Consider the following 18,195-nt stretch of genomic DNA (forward strand, 5'->3'; position numbering starts at 1 on the left):
GCTGATTTAGTGTTTAAGAAACATTTCTTGGTATTATAAATGTTTAAAACAGTTGTACTGTTTTTTTTTTTATTTTTGTGGGGACTGTGTGTGTTTTTTTTGTTTTGTTTTGTTTTTTTAGGATTCTTTGATGAATATAAAGTTATTATTTGAAATAGAAATATTTTTTTACATTATAAAAAAAAAAAAAATGTAATGCATCCTAGCAGAAAGAAAAGTATTAATCTCCTTAAAAAAACATCTTACAGTAGTGTAAGAACAGTATAAAAAAAACTAATACCATAATTAATATATAAAAATGATTGAATATTTGGTTTAATTTTGCATTTTTTAAATGAAATACATTGTAATTTTTCTGGACTAAAATTAGACGTCATTTAAGTAATTGTGAGTAAAATTGAATGAATATGACATCACGATGAAACTATAATTTAGTATTAATTTTTTTTATCAGAAGACAAACTATGACCACAATAAAAAGCTAAAAAATTCAAATAACACTTATTGGCAGCCAACAGATGTAAAAGAATGAAAAATAGCAATTGAAACTGAAAGTTATGCACCTTTGGATATGATATTAGGAAAAACTGAAAATAACTCCTGTGCCGCGCACCTGCTGACTATTGCTAAAAGTGAAAAATTTATTTCTTTGCATAATGTAGATTATTCTAGAACATCCAATGTGCCGACTCTGTCTTTTTCAATGAAGCTGTGTAATATGGATTCTTCCACTCATTTGATAAGGCTCCTCTCACCCTGCTGTGCTCCCACAGAGATGGCAACGTCTCCCCCCACGCTGCCCTTGACCATCCGGGAGCCGGTACGCTGTATCTGCTCCATGCAGGGCACGGGCTTCTCCTGCCCCAGTGGAGTTGGGGGTCGACCGCCCCTTATGAAGGTAGTAACCGGAGACATCTTGGTGGACATCACAGGTCGCAACGTGTCTGAATATCTCCTGTACACCTCTGATCGTCTCAGATTACACAGGTAATCTTCTGAAAGCGTGTCAAAGGAATAATATTATATTTTACTTAATTTATTAATTGATTGAATTAATTTCCTAGTAGTAGCATAGCATTTTAGAAGATGGCTTTTTTTTTTTTGCTACTGTTCACTTATAGACTTTATATAAAAAAGTATTGCATTTGAAATGCTTACTCTGAATTTTTGGGTTTGCTGCCAGGTCCAATAAAGTTTTTTAATGAGCATCTTTGCAATGCCAGCAAAGTGATGGAGCAGGCCAAATTGCTGAATACTGAATATTTTGTAATATGAAACAATATCATTGCTCATTTGCAATGTGCAAGTGTATTCATCCTTATGACATCACCACAAACCAACGAATTCTGAACAAACTTTGCAGTTTTGATTAATGGGCTTTTTGGACTGACTGGACATTTTCGGTTTCGACTCCTTTAAAGTCGCTTTGTAACAGAAGTAGCGACAGGTCTTTTCCTTTGTATTTTGCAGTACGTCGAGTTAAATTGATTATCGGAAAAGAAAAAAAATCCAGGCTGATCTTGTTTCAATCTATTGGTTGTTGATTGGATGGAGGCAAAAAATTGCAATGCTGCTTTTATTTTAAAAATAAAAGATGTTTATGAATTAATCATCTACAATAAGATCAATAAAATGCATTTATAAAATGAAATGGGTAAAATAGGTGAATTACCATTTGATACCAACTTTAAATTCAAATACATTTTTAAATTAAGACTTTTTTTAAAACCTCTTTCTTTTGACAAGAACTCAAAAACTGCATGTTTTTTGTGTTATCCTGTAGATATGGAGGCTTTACTGTAGGAAACATTCAGAAATCTGTCTCAGCATCCTTTGGGAGAAAAACACCACCTATGGTGCGCAAAATAGCAGTGAGGCGATCCTCTCAGGCAAGTCAGAGCATCCTTACCCTGTATAGCTGATATATATTTCTGAGCTAGTATTTAATCGGAATTTTAATGTTTTTGTCTTACTCTACAGGTGCTTTACAATAACAAAGGGTATCATAGTATGCCCACCTACCTAAATGTCCTGAACAATGCCATCCTCAGAGCCAATCTGCCCAGTAGTAAAGGAAACCCTGCTGCATACGGTGAGTCTGAATTAGCTTCAGCTAACTAGCTAAAAGTCATCAATTGTTTTTCTATTTAATTGTGCATGTTTTACTGAATTCTTTTAAGTCATCTTCATTCTGTTGTTTTTTTGTCATAAAGATTGTTTATTTGTACTGAAAATTCTATATGTGCAAACGTTCACAGGCATCACAGTGACCAATCATCCCATGAACAGAACCAGTGCCAGTCTTTCTCTGGATTATCTGTAAGTCCTACTCTTCTCTCTTCTTCCTGTCGCAGCCCTCAAACACTCATTGTTTATTTCTGATTTCATATCCGCTCTTCTAGGCTCCAGGGCACTGATGTGGTTATTGCCATCTTCATCATTGTAGCCATGTCCTTTGTGCCAGCAAGCTTCGTAGTCTTCCTGGTAGCAGAAAAATCCACCAAGGCCAAACACCTGCAGTTTGTCAGCGGATGTGACCCTGTCACTTACTGGCTAGCAAACTACATATGGGACATGGTAGGGTGAAGGAGAGACTGTGTGGGATTTGGTGACAAGAACTGTCCTGAGGGCTAAATTGGTTTACACACACATATCTTTTGTTTTTTCTTCGATAGTTGAACTACCTGGTTCCAGCAACGTGCTGTGTCCTAATTCTGTTTGTGTTTGACCTTCCTGCGTACACGTCACCTACCAATTTCCCAGCAGTGCTCTCTCTCTTCCTCCTTTATGGGTAAGCTCTTTCTGTATGAAGACTCAATCAGACGTGGAGAGACAATAAATACAGTTTTTTTTTTAATCAGTTTTATTCAGGTCTTAAAATGCCACATATAATGTGACCGTTCGCTCTCTCTTTCTAGCTGGTCTATAACCCCCATTATGTATCCAGCCTCTTTCTGGTTTGAGGTGCCCAGCACAGCTTATGTTTTCCTCATAGTCATCAATCTCTTCATTGGCATCACAGCCACGGTGGCCACTTTCCTCCTACAGCTGTTCGAGCGTGACAAGGTAGGTCAGACAGAGAATTTTTTTATCACTGATATCATAGCATGTGTATAAATTGTGTGTATAAGTTGTATGACAACATTCTTTTAAACTCATGCTCTATAGAAGAAATTATAATTTTTTTATGTCTTTATGTATCTCGCTCCCACCCCCTTAAAGGGTTATTAATTCTTAATTCTGTTATTAATTACCCTCATGTCGTTCCAAACCCTTAAGACCTCGTTCATCTTCGGAACACAAATTAAGATATTTTTGATGAAATCCGAGAGCTTTCTGACCCTGCATAGACAGCAACAGAACTACCAAGTTCAAGGCCCAGAATGGTAGTAAAGACATCGTTAAAATCATCAGTGGTACAACCGTAACTTCCGTTATGAAGCTACGAGAATACTTTGTCTTCGAATGGACTATTTTAACAATGTCCTTACTACCTTTTTGGGCCTTGAATGTGTTAGATGTGTTGCTGTCTATGCAGGGTCAAAAAGCTCTTGGATTTCATCAAAAATAACGAAGGACTTGCATGTTTGGAACAACATGAGGGTAAGTAATCAATGACAGAATTTTAATTTTTGGGTGAACTATCCCTTTAAATGGACATTTTTGCCTGTCCCACCTCAGTAATCTTGACCTTTCCAACTGTATCCAATTATTAAAATCATATAGCAATGTAACATTTTATCACTAATATACATTTGTTTGTTTTTACCTCACAGGATCTAAAGTTGGTAAACAGCTATCTGAAGTCCTGTTTTCTCATCTTTCCCAACTATAACCTGGGTCATGGATTGATGGAGATGGCCTATAATGAGTATATCAATGAGTATTACGCCAAGATAGGTGTGTTTATGTATTCTTCATCTCAGGGCATCGTTGAGAGCTGTTCTTTGCTCTTTTCAGATGGTTTAATGCCTTCTCTTCCCTGCAGGCCAGTTTGATAAGGTGAAGTCTCCATTTGAATGGGACATTGTGACACGGGGACTGGTGGCAATGACCATTGAGGGTTTCGTTGGCTTTCTCATTACAATTCTGTGCCAGTACAACTTCCTCAGGAAAGCCCAGTGAGTGTGATTTTGTATACAGCATGTGTGTGCCTTTGACACTTTAAGTTGAAAATGTTCTAAAGGTCACTGTTTTCATCTCTTTGAAGGAGAGTGCCTGTCAACAGTCAGCCAGTTGAGGACGATGATGTTGATGTGGCCTGTGAGAGACGCAGAGTGCTGAGGGGAGATGCTGACAATGACATGCTGAAGATCGACAACCTAACCAAGGTCAGACACTCCATGACATTTTAAAACTTTCCCTAAACCCAGTGCATCTGACCTGAACCCATTGTTCAGTCCTCAAAGTATCCTCAAAGCCCGTGTTTCCTCACAGGTGTACAAGTCTCGCAAGATGGGCCGGATCCTGGCAGTGGACCGTTTGTGTCTGGGGGTCCGTCCTGGGGAGTGCTTCGGGCTGCTGGGAGTGAATGGGGCAGGAAAGACCACCACCTTCAAAATGTTGACTGGAGATGAGAGCACAACAGGGGGAGAGGCCTTTATTCAGGGACACAGGTGCTACATTCAGACCAGCTTTGATGTGTTAACAGATTTCTAAATCCTTCTGCATTTTTGGCCAGAATATAGAATATATATCAAATTAGTTTTTTCTTTGTGTTATATTTTAAGCATAAACCAATAATTTGTTTATATTTATGTTTATATATTAAAACGAGGCAAAAAACATTTTTCCAAGGAGTAAGATAAATAAACGTAATTTAAAAAAAAGACTCATCTTATACAATTTTATTTCTCAAGTAAATAATTTTTTATGTTTTTGATGTTAGCTAGTAAAAAGGTAATATATTTAAAATACATTTTTTGCATACTAAGTATAGTTCAAATCTATTAACATATTTACTGACATATCGCTTGAGACATACTGATATAAAAATCATTATGAACTTTATTTGGAGTACTTCTTGTGCACATTTCTTTATATGAAAAATGTGTTTTAATGTCCCTGCTGATGAGGATTTTATGATCTTTGAATAATATCGGTCTTCAAATGCAAGATATTTAAAGTGTACCTAAAGTATACTTTAAACTTATTTCAAGATATACTCTACATTCTGCCAAAAATAAAATAATTATTGTTTTTACCCTATTTGTGATTCTTCAAGCATAAACCCCCAACAAATGTTGGCAAATTTATGTGTATAAAATAAATGAATTAGCATTATCTTAGGCTAGTTTATGTTTTATTTTGGAAATTTTGATGTTAGCATGTTGCTATGCTAACAAACACTACTGATTAATTTTCAGTATTAAAAACACAAGTGATTTTTTGACAGAATATAGAATATGTCTTGAATTAAGCTGATATACAGTATATATTAAGAAGGATTAGAAGGAAGAAGAAATATTAAGAAAAATAAAGTCTTATTGTCTAAATTTTATTACCGCTTATCCATAATTATCCATAAATAGTTCTGTGTTGTTGATTTAAAGCTTCGTTTTCTTCTTTATTTTGCATATACATGCTACTAATGTGAATGGCTTGGTCAGAATGAGTCTCTCATTATCCTGCAGTATCTTGCGGGAGCTTTTACGCGTGCAGCAGAGCATCGGTTACTGCCCTCAGTTTGACGCTCTATTTGATGACCTGACTGCTCGAGAACATCTGGAGCTGTACACACGCCTCCGCGGCATCCCCTGGAAAGATGAAGAACGGGTGAGCACACAGACACACACACACTCTGTGTAGTCACACGGCATTTTGTGAACGGTTGTTATGCACTTATCAGTGATAGTCAAGTGTGTATAAGAGCTCCTGAAAGCTCTCTTGAAATCAGTTTAAAAAGTACAAGAGTACTTAGCAATCTATAATTGTCAGCTGCAGTTTGGAATTCATTGTTCTTGTTGTTAAGAATAAAAGATCTTGCTCTCTAATTCACTCTCTCTTTGTGTCCTGAAGGTGGTTCAGTGGGCTCTGGAGAAATTGGAGTTGTCCAAGTATGCTGACAAACCTGCTGGCACCTACAGTGGAGGCAACAAACGCAAACTCTCCACAGCTATTGCTCTGATTGGATATCCCTCACTCATCTTTCTGGTTACATCTCCTTATCACTCTTTTCTCTGATCCTGTTCCACACTCACTGCTGCAAAAAATCATTTTTAATCGGTATTTTGTCTTGATTTATAGTAAAAAAAACATAAAAACATTCTTAATTATTTTTACACCATTTTAAAAACAAAAATGTCTCACACTCTTGGCCAGTGAGAGGAAGTACAATTGCAGTGTATTTTTATTAAGCACATAAATATGTAAATGCAGTTATTTATAGTATACTTAGCATGAATTTCAAATATTTCACTAGGGTATCCTAACAACTAATAATTTGTATGGCTGAAAATGCAAGGTATTTTTGGCAGAATGTAGAGTGTATCTTAAAATAAGTTTATTGTTTTTACCCTATTTGTAATTCTTTAAGCATAAACCTCCAACAAATGTTGGTAATTTTATGTGTTATCTTATGCTATTTTATCATTTATTTTGGATTTTTTTTTTATGTTAGCATGTTTCTGTGCTAACGACACTACTGATTCATTTTTAGTATTAAAAATACAAGGTATTTTTCAACAGAATATAGAATATGTCTCGAAATAAGATGATTGTCTTTACTCTATTGGTAATTTATTAAGCAAATAACTCCAGTAAAATGTGCTATGTGTAAAACTATTTTTACACTATTTTAAAAACAAATGTCACAATTATGTTGGATTTATTTTTAAAACAAGAAAAAAAAATTGCCAGCAAAATCAAACTGAAAATACAATATCTGAATACAAGTCCCTTCTTATTAACAAACTTGTTAATTGTAATTGAATATGTTTTCCAGTAAGGAATGTCAAAACATCCTTAAAACAAGTCTGGTTTAGATTTTTTGCAGCTGAGCTGTGTTTAATTACTGTAGAATGGTCTAAACATGATCTTTTCATGATCTGTTGTTTTTGATTATAGGATGAGCCCACCACAGGTATGGACCCAAAGGCTCGTCGTTTCTTGTGGAATCTGATTCTTGACATCATCAAGACCGGACGCTCTGTGGTGTTGACATCACACAGGTGTGGTTAATATATAAATCTTAATTTCTGTTTTAGTTTTAATAGCACTAATGTGCTGATGTATTTGTTTGCAGTATGGAGGAGTGTGAAGCCTTGTGTACGAGACTGGGCATCATGGTTAACGGCAGGTTCAAGTGCCTAGGAAGCATCCAGCATCTCAAAAACAGGTTTGAAAAAGTCTCAGGCACTATGTGTGATACAGGAGTGCAGTTGTCTTATAAAATGCAGACTCACTGTTTGTTCTTTTATTTATTTATTCATTTTTTCAGATTTGGGGATGGATACATGATAACAGTGCGCACTAAGACCACCGCTAGCCTCAAGGAAGTGATACGGTTTTTCAACAGGAATTTTCCAGAGGCCATCCTAAAGGTGAGATTAGGGAGATTTTAACTGGAAATACATATGTAAAGGTAAGTTTAAGGACAAGAGTTTGACTGGAAATGCAAATATTTCATATTTGCTGTGCATGTGCTGAAATTTTTCCAAAACAGATGGCCGTGGTATACAAGTACCTCCATGTTGTCAGTTTGGATTGTAATATATAAGACAATGAGTTTTCAAAGTCATGAGAAGCTCTCACAAGGTGTTTTTGTGCAGTGCTGACAAAACTAAATGTACATGTGCGTATATTTTGAGCTTGCTTTGCTTGCAGTAAAAATTGTAAACTTCTGCGTATTCTTTCACATAAGGAGCGGCACCACACAAAGATTCAGTACCAGCTGAAGTCAGAGAACATCTCTCTGGCTCAGGTCTTTAGCAAAATGGAGCAGGTGGTCGAAGTGCTGAGCATCGAAGATTATTCCGTCAGCCAGACAACTTTGGACAACGTAAGTATACCTCAGTGACTAATAATGAAAGAAAAATGTCAATATTGAAAGTGAACAGACATGCAAAGGATTAACTAAATGTGTTAAAATATGAATTCTGTTACATACTGTTACAATAAAAAGTAGTATTTTCTTCTTTTCTATTCTTGTTTTTTTTTTAGGTCTTTGTCAACTTTGCAAAAAAGCAAAGCGATAACTTAGAACAGCAAGAAAGTTCCCCATCTAGTGCTGGTCAGTCACCACTGCAGCGGCTGCTCAGCATCCTCCGGCCGCGTCCCACTAACACAGAACTCAACGCCCTCGTAAGTGAAGAGCCAGAAGAACTTGAGAGTGATGATGATGAAGGACTGATCAGCTTTGAGGAAGAGAGGGTAAGACTTGAAGAGATAATTCAATTAAATCTGCTTGGCACAGTCTGCAAGAGACTTTGGTTATGATTTATAAAGACATTTGTTATTAGAAAGCTTTATTCTAGTAAAAAATGATTTCTTATGGATTCAGAATCAGGCTGTGGCTGTAGGAATGTCAAAAAAATAAATTAAATGGATTATAATATTTAATTTATCTCACAAGTTAACTTTTGTAAAACTATGGAAGAAAAAAATGAGGCAAGATAGTACCATTAAACCATCAAAAATTATACTACATGCTAAACAAAATATTACACTGCAGTGCAGAAGTTTGGAGAATTGGAGAGTCTCTTTTCCTCACCGAGGCTTCATTTATTTGATCAAAAATAAAATAAAAAACAATAGAAACTGTAATATTCTGAAATATTATTAAAATTTTAAGTAACTGTTGATGGATGGCAAAGCTGAATTTTCAGCTGCCATTACTTCAGTCTTCAGTGTCACATGAACCATAACAAATCATTTTAATTACACTCTGAAAAATAAAGGTTCCAAAAGGGGGTTTTCACAGCGATGCCATAGAAGAACCAATTTCAGTTAACAGTTCTTAAAAGAACCATTTTTCTTAGTGTGAAGAAAAATAATCTTGAATAATCTTAAGAACTTTCTTTGTGGAACCCTTGATGCCAAAAAAGAACCTTTATTTTTAAGAGCGTATGCTGAGTTGGTGCTCAAGAAACATTTTTATGTTATCACAGTTGAAACGTTTTGCTGCTTAATATATTTGCGGGAACTGTGACCCATTTTTTCAGGATTCTTTGATGAATAGAAAAGAGTTCAAAAGAACAGCAATTAATACAAAACTATCAAACTACATTATTTAAAATATTTCTCTGTCATCATTTTTATTTTGCCTTCTCACAGGTGCAGTTGTCTTTTAATACGGACACTCTGTGCTGAAACAGCTGTTAATCTCACAGACGGAGAGATGTTAAAAAATAAGCCTCAAGTTCAGACCCGTGTCTGTATGGTGAAAGACATTTGTGCGTTTTTTTCTCGCTGGAGAGGATCCATCTCTCTGGCCCAGTGAGTGGGTTGTTCTTGTTTCCATTTGCACTTCAGTAGCAGAGTGAGAGAACGGCTCTTCTGGGAACTCTGAACAGAGATGCGGACACAGTCGGTGCCTGGACGTGATCGGGCCTACCCTCCTGCGTTTCAGAGATGATGGTTTATGGAATGATGTATTGATGTACTTTATATTCAAGCCTGCTGGATGGGAATTAAAGAGAATGTATTTCTTAGATAGGCTATGAACCGGCCGTATGGTTTATTTTGGTATCGCTTTAAATTTGAATATGATCGTACTATCTTTAAACGGATCACATGTTGAATTGTTTTAACTGTAGTGTTGATGTCATAACTTAATCATCCCTCAAGGAATAGGACTCGTATGGGTTCAGCCTCTGCAATTTGTTCTTTTTATGACTGTTTATCCTCACGTTGAGTTGAAACCAATCTTTTTTTTTCTTCACTCGGACCTACTCTGTTGATTGAGAGCATGCTATAAAAGACAAGCCTGTCGTGTTGTGGGTTGAAGAAATTTTACTATGCTTAAATGTTTTGAACAGACCTGTTGTTCTTGTTGAAGAATGCAAATGTACCTGTGCACCTTCATTGAAGTTTTGAAATCGGACACTCAATAGTGAATGACTCGTGACCGATTCAAAGGCCTTTAGTTGAACCGTACCGAACCAGCCCTGCTATGGAAATGTTTATGGTCTTGTAATTGAATGTCAACGGCATACGTGTTTTGTGCTGACTTTTGTGTCTCCCGAACCAGGGGGTTCTCTCTCTCTTTTTTTTTTTTTTTTGATGAATGAATTCTGAAATGAATTGTAATCTGTCTCTGTGGAAAATTTACGTTGCATTATGGTTAAAAGCTGAGTAATATCAGATGTCAGTTGTAAGAGCTCCTACACCAGATATCAGTTGAAAGTTCATAATAATTGTCACGCTATCACTGTGAAGCCAAAGGTGAACTCTTAGTCACTATTATTACAGATAGACAGAAATCAGGTCATTGCTATTGATTATTGTATTTATGAGAACCCTTGAAATACCAGGAGGTTTTGACTTTGTCCTTTGCACTGTAATGTAACAACACAAGTGTACATTTTTTCGATTTGACCTGAAATTAGTCGATGCTATTGTTCATTTGAAATGAAATGATGCTTCTCCTTCATGTCAGTGATGTACATGATGGTTAGGTCCTATAGCTCCGTGACAGTCTAACCGTGCTTAATCTCTGAATCTTGCACAGTTGTCGGCACTTAGTACTATAATGGTGTCTTATTTTTCTGACATTGCTGCGTAAAAGAGTATGATTGATATTTTGGAGCTCCGCAAAGAGAGGAAAGCAGAGCATAAGCATAAGGAGGCCCTCGGTGCATATTCATGTACGATGACCAAAGGGAAATGAAGCGTAGTTTTTGAAATGTGTAAATTAATTGAGACCAGCTATGTGAAAACTGACCTACTGAACACTTATTTACATAATGATCAGGCGTCTGGGCCACTTTAGAATATATTTCCTGCTAACGGAGAACCTCAACAGCCTAACTAAAGATCAGTGCAAGCTGCTTTTCACTTTGGAAATTAACGTGCAGTGATTTAAGACACCAGCAAACATGAGTGTGGTTCTGTATCATATAAAAGAGCATTATGGTTAAGGAGGTGATTTAGTTTTATTTTTCTTGTAAGTGCGTTGGAATGTAAATTCAGTACATGTGAATATGATTCGATATTTATGAACGTTTTTTCATCCAGTCCAGATGGATTCCCTTGTAACAAGATTGACTGGACCTTTTCAGCCTGTTTTCAATTACCTTTATTGTTTCCATAATCTTGTGCTAACTGGGGTGAACTGATGTTTTTAATATTAACAGGGAGAAAAGAGAAAAATTAAATCAATAAATTGTTAAATTGATTTTCGGACTCTATTTTTTTGTGTACTCTTTTGCTGAAAATAACATTTTCAGTGAACACACTTATTTAAAAATACAATTTTTATTAGCAACATTTCAAAAGGAAAAACAATATGAGGAAATCATTTAATGAAACAAACAGTACATGATGACTTCTATCCAAGTTACATTTTAAAAACAGATAGTGTTGAGTTGGTTAAAAAGGTACAATTCATGTTTTTATAAAACTCAGTGGTCATGTTGACTTCATTCATCCTCTTCATCATCAAAAGCCACACCTGTTGCAGGTTTCTTTCTATAAAATAAACAGAAATGGTCAGTGAGCAGAATACCCTGTGTAAGGTATTCACAGATTGTCATTCGTTTATTTTGGAGTCTAAAGTCAATGAAAATATTCACCTTTTTGTTCCTGGGTTGATAAGAGAATCTCCGGGAAGACGTTTTCTGACTGCTACTACTGGACCCATATGCTGTTTCCTAGGTTCAAATTCTAAAACAATAAATGAGCTTGGACAATTAGACAAGTAATTCTGATAGAAGTTAAGCTGATATACAGTACACCTCTGATACTTCTGCTGTAATAAAATAAACAAAGAATAAACTAAAAAAAAAAGCCCTTTTTAGCATTTTAGTTAAGATTGATAATATAACTAAATAATTTTAAGACTTATTAGGCTCCCTTGGATGTTTAACAAGTTATTTAAATCCATTTGACAACTAGCATGCTTAAAAGTTACTGCATTAACTTACCAGCACTCCTTTTCTGAGGACTCTTGAGTGGACTGAATGAGGATGAAGAACCTAAAAATGATAAAATAGGGTTTTATTATTTTGAAAATAAGGGAGTTGAATAAGTGAAAATATCTTTGCTTGCCTTGACTTTCTAGCTGTTGCAAGCTGTCAGCCATTTTAAAAAGCAGTTCCTTGACTTCTGTCCTTCCCTCTGATTCTTTGAGTTTTGACAGGGACAGACTGAGGTCTGTGGGCTCCGCTCCTAAATGCAGCACAGCACTGTCCTCCTGCAGCTTCACAAACGCTCTGCCAGCTTTACACGCACATCTGTCCACATACACAAGAGACGTTTCTTGAAGAGGACAGTAGATCTCGCCAACTGAGACATCAGAGTTTTGATTCATTAATTGGCCCTCAGATTCCAACTCACTTGAGTTTGAAGGTATAATCCTCTGTGGACTTCAACGAAAATGTCTTAAACTGTAAAGAAATAAAAGCATTGCATTATTGTTATAAGAAACAAATATCTGTCATGTAGAAAGAAAAAAAAATCCTTACAAACTGAGACAGAGTCTCCTCTGAAAGATGTGTTTTCCAAACATCTTCACCATTGGTAAATCTACGGGAAAAAGGACATCACGATATATACAATTATAAGCAATATATACAATTCATAAAATTATGTATTATTATGACAAATGTTGTAGCCAACTGATATGAGTGTGCAAATTAGTGTTGTCACTGTAAAAAAAAAAAAATGTATATACTAATTATAATATATAGAATTATATACAGAAAATAAAATTGAAATAAAATACAACTGTTGCATAAAAAACTTGAAAGACCAAAGCAACCACCTGAAGTTCAATTACAAAAAACTAAAAATTAAATAAAAAAATTAAAACTAAACAGAAATCTTTAAATAATAGTAATAATAATAATGATAATAATGACAAAATCACGTAAAAATACTAAATCTAAAATTAAAACTGAAAATATAAAAACAAAAGCAAATTCAAAATATGAATAAATACAATAACAGTACAGTAAAAATACTAAAACAACACTGGTTTATTTAACCTGAATTTATAACCGCACACACAACAAAAATAAAATATGTATGTATTATTTAAAGTAGTTTTAAAAGGATTAACTGTTACTGCATACCAAACTGCTGTGACTGCTTTCATAACAACTTACCCTATGTTTATGTCTCCTGCTGGTCGCTTTTGCGTAAAAAACACATATTTGGACTGATCGTTTTTATCCAGCAATGTGCAAAGGACAGATTTTGACTCGGGGTTTTGTTCCATACTGATTTAACGTAAAATCACATTAAAAAAAAATAAATAAATGGAAACCTACATGCGTCTCAATCAGGAACTGCTCCTCATAAACAACAAGGGCGCGATTTAAACGCTCAGCCAGTCAGACCTCAGCAACCCGGAAGTTGTTGTGCCATCCGCGTCCTGTTTACCTCGTGAAAACGATAAAAGGCGAAGTTACACGAAAATGTTTATGACCTGGAAAATAATATTTGACACTAAGTTATATTATATACTATTCATTTAAAATAAAATTACAATTTTAGATAAAATATTTAATGACAGCTGGTCTAGCGTGCTGCATGCATGCAGGGGACAAGTACAGTCAGTCATTTCTTGGTCAGTTACTGCCATTATCCATTCTAAATTGCTTCATATTATGCCGAGCCGCTTAAATGGGTTGGCAGTCTCGAACCCGAACCCTGCAGGTGTTTGACACGGAGTTAAGCGCTGATACCGTGGAGTGGTGCCCATTACCACAGTGGTCTCATGTTCTGGCATGTGGCACTTACCAACTTCAAAAAGGCGATGAGAAGGTAATGCAAAACATCTTTCGGCTTTAGTTTATGGTATTGTGAGGTATTAACTGGTCAGTCCTTGATTGAAACGGTGTTTTCTGTTAACAGCAAACCGCAGAAAACTGTACTACACCGAGCAGAATCGGTCTACTTTATCTGTTTGACTGTAATCCGCAACCATCGTTCATCCCTCCACTGACTGAGACTCAGCGGATAGACACTCCTGCTATACTCGACCTGAAATGGTAAGTGAATCTCACTAGTCATTCTGCTTGCTACAATTCTTCACTTACACCATTACACACTCCATATTGTACTATATTTTGTGCAGTGTATATATTATGTATGTTATTTATTGTATGTGATGGTATCCATCCGTTTTTCACACTGCTTGTCCTGTGTAGATGAGGCAACACCCTTGACAGATGGCCAATAATGGAGTTGATTCTGAGTCAAATGCTTCATGTAACTGGCCAATAAACATGAATTATGGGTGTTTTTATTTGTTTTAATTTCTCAGGTGTCACGTGCTGATATCAGAGTGCCCAGTGTTGGGTATGGCCACTGCAAGTGGAGAAATCCAGTTGTACAAGCTTATGGAACCTCAGGTGACAAGTCACACTCATGCTGCATGGCGAAATGCACATTCAAGGACTGTTCCTGATATAATAAAAGTTAATCTCTATTTACACCACCAATTATTATTTCAGGTTATAATAATCAAAGAAGATCCAGCCACTGGAATTATGCTGGAAATGTATAACTAGATGTTGATCTTTTAGTAAATATCAAGCAAGCACTTAATAAAAAGTTAATTAGAATAAAAAGAAAATATGATTTACATTTTTTACAGCATTTTAATAAGGTTAGATAATTATGTTTAATATTCAAATTATTAATAATAACTTGTATTAAATATATTATTTATATTATATTAATTAAAAGTTCACCAAGAAATGAAAATTGTCATCATTTACTCACCCTCAAGTTGTTCCAAACCTGTATGAATTTCTTTCTTTTACTGAAAACAAAAGAATATATTTTAAATATTTTGTATGCAAACTGTTTTTATTTAAAGTCATTTTGCGGATTCCTTTGAGGTACTTTGGATGAGAACCACTGCTTTAAACACTGTAGGCATTGGACACTGTATTTTGTACTTCATTAAGTGTCTTCTGCCTGTCTGGACTGTGTCTCCAGTAGCAGGGCACGTGTGGTCTGGAGTACGAGTTGAGCACAGAGTTGGGTCCTGACAGACTGGCCTTGTCTTTAGACTGGTCCACAGGGAGAGGTGAGAGGTAAGGTGTGCTCGTCATTGATGTACTGATGATTTGGCATTGCATCGTCTCTGTATATAATGTGTTTTTGCAGCAGTGATGTGCGTGTGGTGTCCAGTGACTCGAGCGGCTCTCTCACAGTGCTGTCTCTAGGGGAAGCCAGTTTAACTGCTATGTGTCAGTGGAAAGCTCATGACTTTGAAGCCTGGATCTCAGCATTTAGTTACTGGGATACACAGATTGTTTATTCAGGTATGAGGAAAAAGAGCAAGCAAAAGGAGCTGTTTGTGGTGCTGTTGCATGTATACTCATTTATTCAGCGTAATTTAAACACTATTAAAAATCATTTTTGTTCTTTGAAATAAAATACTGCATTGATTTATGTTTTTATGTAAAAGTATTTATCTGAACTTCATAACTTTTGTGTGACTGCTGTCGCAGGTGGTGATGACTGTAAACTAAAGGGCTGGGATCTGAGAATGGGTCCCTCTTCCCCTACCTTCACCAACAAGAGGTCAGACACAAGCTATGGTTTTTCAGCCAGCAACATTACTTATAGTATTTATTGAGTCACTGTTCAATTTAATTATGTTCTATTTGACGGTTCATGCTGTTTATGCAGTCATTAAACACTGTTCTCCTGTCACAGACACACTATGGGAGTATGCAGCATACACAGTAACCCCCATCGAGAGCACATACTAGCCACAGGAAGGTAAGTACTGTTCAGTCAAAAAACCCTCGACTGGGGTACATGGGAGACAATAACAAATATCTTTTTTAGCATTCCGATTTGCTCCAACAAGAAAGAAATCCATTATTGCGTTGCCATGACTTTCCAAAAGAGTTTTTTTTTTTTTTTAAACTATAGAGAAACGGATTATGGCGTTAAGAAGAAAGAAATGTGTCTAATATGTCATGGGAAAAAATGTCATTGTCTGTTGTCAGCTCGACGGTGTAGCGGTTTATGAAGCACAGCTCACAGAGACATTACTTTCAAGCCAAACAGTTTTCTGTTGGCCAACTGGGTGAATTCGCTTGGCCACACAATATTGAATGAATAAATGAATGAATGAGGCATTTATATAGCGCTTTGTGTATTGCAATACACTCCTCAACCACCACCAGTGTGCAGCATCCACTTGGATGATGCGACGGCAGCCACAGGACAACGGCGCCAGTGCGCTCACCACACACCAGCTACAGGTGGAGAGGAGAGAGTGTCATAGAGCCAATCAGGTGGATGGGGATTATTGGGAGGCCATGATTGACAAGGGCCAGTGGAGGGAATTTGGCCAGGACACCGGGGTTACACCCCTACTCTTTACGATGAGTGTCATGAAACACATGACAAATGTACTGTGTGTGTGTGTTTATTCCTCTTGCAGCTATGATGAGAACGTGTTGCTCTGGGACGGGAGGAACATGAAGCAGCCCTTGAGTGAGACTGCAGTGGGTGGAGGTGTGTGGAGACTCAAGTGGCACCCCAGTCAAGAGCACCTGCTGCTAGCTGCATGCATGCATAATGATTTTCATATTCTCCACTGCCAGAAAGCTATGGGTAAGTATTACTTTTAATATGTCAATTACAAAATGTACGCTACTGGTCAAAAGTTTGGGGGTCAATGTTTTTTGTTTTTTTAAGAAATTTGTTCTTTTATTCGCCATGAATGCAGTAAATTTATCAAAAGAAACATTTATGATGTTATTTCTATTTCAATTAAATACTGTTATTTGTTTATTTTACAACCAAAATGTATCATGGTTTGCATTAAAAAAAAAATTAACCAGTGCATTTTCGTCATTATTAATAATAAAAAATGTTCCTTGAGTACATGATTTCTGAAGGATCATGTGACACAGAAGACTGGAATAATGGCTGCTAAAAAATTCAGCTTAACCATCACATGATTAAATATCATTTTAAAATATATTAAAATAGAAAATAGTTATTTTAAACTGTAATGACATTTGACAATATTACTGTTTTTACAGTAGTTTTGATCAAATTAATGCAGCCTTAGTGAGCATAAGAGACTTCTTTTTAAAAATATTAAAAATCTTACTAATCCCTAAGTTTTGAACAGTTCTTGATTTTGAATTATACTTTATGCTGTTTTTCTCCCTAATGTTCATGTTTGTAGAGGGACAAGATGCACCATGCCCAGTTCTGGCCTCCTATATTCTACACAATTCTTTAGCATATGGAGCAGACTGGTCCAGACTCCCCCTAAGCAACTCCACACCCCCCTCTCCTCAAGAACCTCCCCAAACCAGCGTTGGGCTCACAGAGTCTGGAGGTCATCTCAGGATCCAGTATGAATCGCCCACTGCCAGCTTCGACACCTCTCTGGAGGATGACTCGGGGCGGTACATACCTGACCAGTGTCCTTTACCAGAAAAAAGTTCAGTTCCAGACCCCGTCACCAGCCCTGCTAGAGACTCCCAGTCTCTGTCCTGCCTGATGGCTACCTGCTCCTTCTACGACCACATGATGCACGTGTGGAGATGGGACTGGAGCCCAGAGGACAAGCAGAAGCCGTCTGAACCCGTTCCCTCTTCCTGAACACAGCTGATATTATGGGCTTTAAAAACCTTTTAAGTTCAGGTTATTTGGACCTGCACATTTCGCTGCATCGTGTTGCTGTAACATATACATTATTGCTTAGTAATTATGCAATTTTGAGATACTGTATCTTTATTTCAACTGAGTGTGATTTTCTGACTATATATTTTAACTAGAAAATGTAAAGGACCTTTTCTAGTTTTACACTGAGAACCAGACAAATTACCTTTATAACAAATAAACCATAACCCTATTAATAAATACAAATGTCTACATGTATTTCTTTTGTAAAACTGTTTCTGTAAGGTAGGGGTTTTCAATTTTTTAAATACCCCAAAATATTATTATTATTATTGTGCAAGGGACTCCAATCCTAAAATTTAAAAGGCATCTACTGTATATAGTTTATACTTGCATAATGAAAAAATATTATGTCTAAAATAT

General features: G+C 36.2%; 3 protein-coding genes across 7 annotated transcripts in view; 2 read left to right on the forward strand and 1 right to left on the reverse strand.

Moving 5' to 3' along the window:
- Window positions 1-11,335, forward strand: part of abca2 (ATP-binding cassette, sub-family A (ABC1), member 2) — a 69,214-nt gene extending 57,879 nt beyond the window's left edge. For all 4 annotated transcript variants that reach the window (XM_058774503.1, XM_058774506.1, XM_058774504.1 and 1 more), the window contains exons 31-49: window positions 774-987; window positions 1,784-1,889; window positions 1,981-2,092; window positions 2,259-2,319; window positions 2,403-2,577; window positions 2,676-2,791; window positions 2,919-3,066; window positions 3,777-3,900; window positions 3,989-4,121; window positions 4,211-4,331; window positions 4,438-4,616; window positions 5,634-5,775; window positions 6,019-6,153; window positions 7,066-7,169; window positions 7,244-7,336; window positions 7,439-7,541; window positions 7,862-7,999; window positions 8,161-8,370; window positions 9,274-11,335. In XM_058774503.1, the coding sequence (XP_058630486.1) occupies window positions 774-987; window positions 1,784-1,889; window positions 1,981-2,092; window positions 2,259-2,319; window positions 2,403-2,577; window positions 2,676-2,791; window positions 2,919-3,066; window positions 3,777-3,900; window positions 3,989-4,121; window positions 4,211-4,331; window positions 4,438-4,616; window positions 5,634-5,775; window positions 6,019-6,153; window positions 7,066-7,169; window positions 7,244-7,336; window positions 7,439-7,541; window positions 7,862-7,999; window positions 8,161-8,370; window positions 9,274-9,309 (2,450 nt within the window). In that variant the 3' untranslated portion in view covers window positions 9,310-11,335. The remainder of the gene's footprint in view (window positions 1-773; window positions 988-1,783; window positions 1,890-1,980; window positions 2,093-2,258; window positions 2,320-2,402; window positions 2,578-2,675; window positions 2,792-2,918; window positions 3,067-3,776; window positions 3,901-3,988; window positions 4,122-4,210; window positions 4,332-4,437; window positions 4,617-5,633; window positions 5,776-6,018; window positions 6,154-7,065; window positions 7,170-7,243; window positions 7,337-7,438; window positions 7,542-7,861; window positions 8,000-8,160; window positions 8,371-9,273) is intronic.
- A 112-nt stretch (window positions 11,336-11,447) lies between these two features.
- paxx (PAXX non-homologous end joining factor) lies at window positions 11,448-13,517 on the reverse strand. Its single transcript, XM_058774531.1, has 7 exons — window positions 13,266-13,517; window positions 12,624-12,684; window positions 12,496-12,545; window positions 12,208-12,392; window positions 12,084-12,134; window positions 11,733-11,823; window positions 11,448-11,628 (listed from the first exon to the last, which is right to left on the reverse strand). Exons 1-7 carry the CDS (start codon window positions 13,376-13,378, stop codon window positions 11,580-11,582), a joined length of 600 nt encoding a protein of 199 aa, XP_058630514.1. The 5' UTR covers window positions 13,379-13,517; the 3' UTR covers window positions 11,448-11,579.
- Window positions 13,518-13,594: 77 nt separating this feature from the next.
- On the forward strand, window positions 13,595-18,031 carry dph7 (diphthamide biosynthesis 7). Of its 2 annotated transcripts, none has more exons than XM_058774525.1 (9): window positions 13,595-13,926; window positions 14,017-14,153; window positions 14,429-14,516; window positions 15,112-15,206; window positions 15,283-15,437; window positions 15,627-15,699; window positions 15,835-15,900; window positions 16,574-16,746; window positions 17,330-18,031. In XM_058774525.1, the coding sequence occupies exons 1-9, from the start codon at window positions 13,786-13,788 to the stop codon at window positions 17,749-17,751; spliced, it is 1,350 nt and encodes a 449-aa protein (XP_058630508.1). In that variant the 5' UTR covers window positions 13,595-13,785; the 3' UTR covers window positions 17,752-18,031. The 2 variants fall into 2 exon arrangements, with proteins under 2 accessions (XP_058630508.1, XP_058630507.1); XM_058774524.1 differs by having other exon boundaries at window positions 13,600-13,926; window positions 15,280-15,437; window positions 17,330-18,030.
- Window positions 18,032-18,195: the final 164 nt, after the last annotated feature.

Source organism: Onychostoma macrolepis, chromosome 05 (genome assembly GCF_012432095.1).
Source record: "Onychostoma macrolepis isolate SWU-2019 chromosome 05, ASM1243209v1, whole genome shotgun sequence".
In the NCBI taxonomy this organism is placed as follows: Eukaryota; Metazoa; Chordata; class Actinopteri; order Cypriniformes; family Cyprinidae; genus Onychostoma; species Onychostoma macrolepis.

What these genes read in the sequence shown, in the direction of transcription:
- paxx (XM_058774531.1), bottom strand. Translation starts at nt 13,378, where the DNA reads ATGGAACAAAACCCCGAGTCAAAATCTGTCCTTTGCACATTGCTGGAT. An exon ending in GATTATACCTTCAAACTCAA is followed by an intron (nt 12,393 to 12,495) that starts GTGAGTTGGAAT and finishes GTATGTGGACAG; the next exon opens with ATGTGCGTGTAAAGCTGGCA. An exon ending in ATCAACCCAGGAACAAAAAG is followed by an intron (nt 11,629 to 11,732) that starts GTGAATATTTTC and finishes TTTATTTTATAG; the next exon opens with AAAGAAACCTGCAACAGGTG.
- dph7 (XM_058774524.1), top strand. Translation starts at nt 13,786, where the DNA reads ATGGGTTGGCAGTCTCGAACCCGAACCCTGCAGGTGTTTGACACGGAG. An exon ending in TTCAAAAAGGCGATGAGAAG is followed by an intron (nt 13,927 to 14,016) that starts GTAATGCAAAAC and finishes TTCTGTTAACAG; the next exon opens with CAAACCGCAGAAAACTGTAC. An exon ending in GCTATACTCGACCTGAAATG is followed by an intron (nt 14,154 to 14,428) that starts GTAAGTGAATCT and finishes TTAATTTCTCAG; the next exon opens with GTGTCACGTGCTGATATCAG.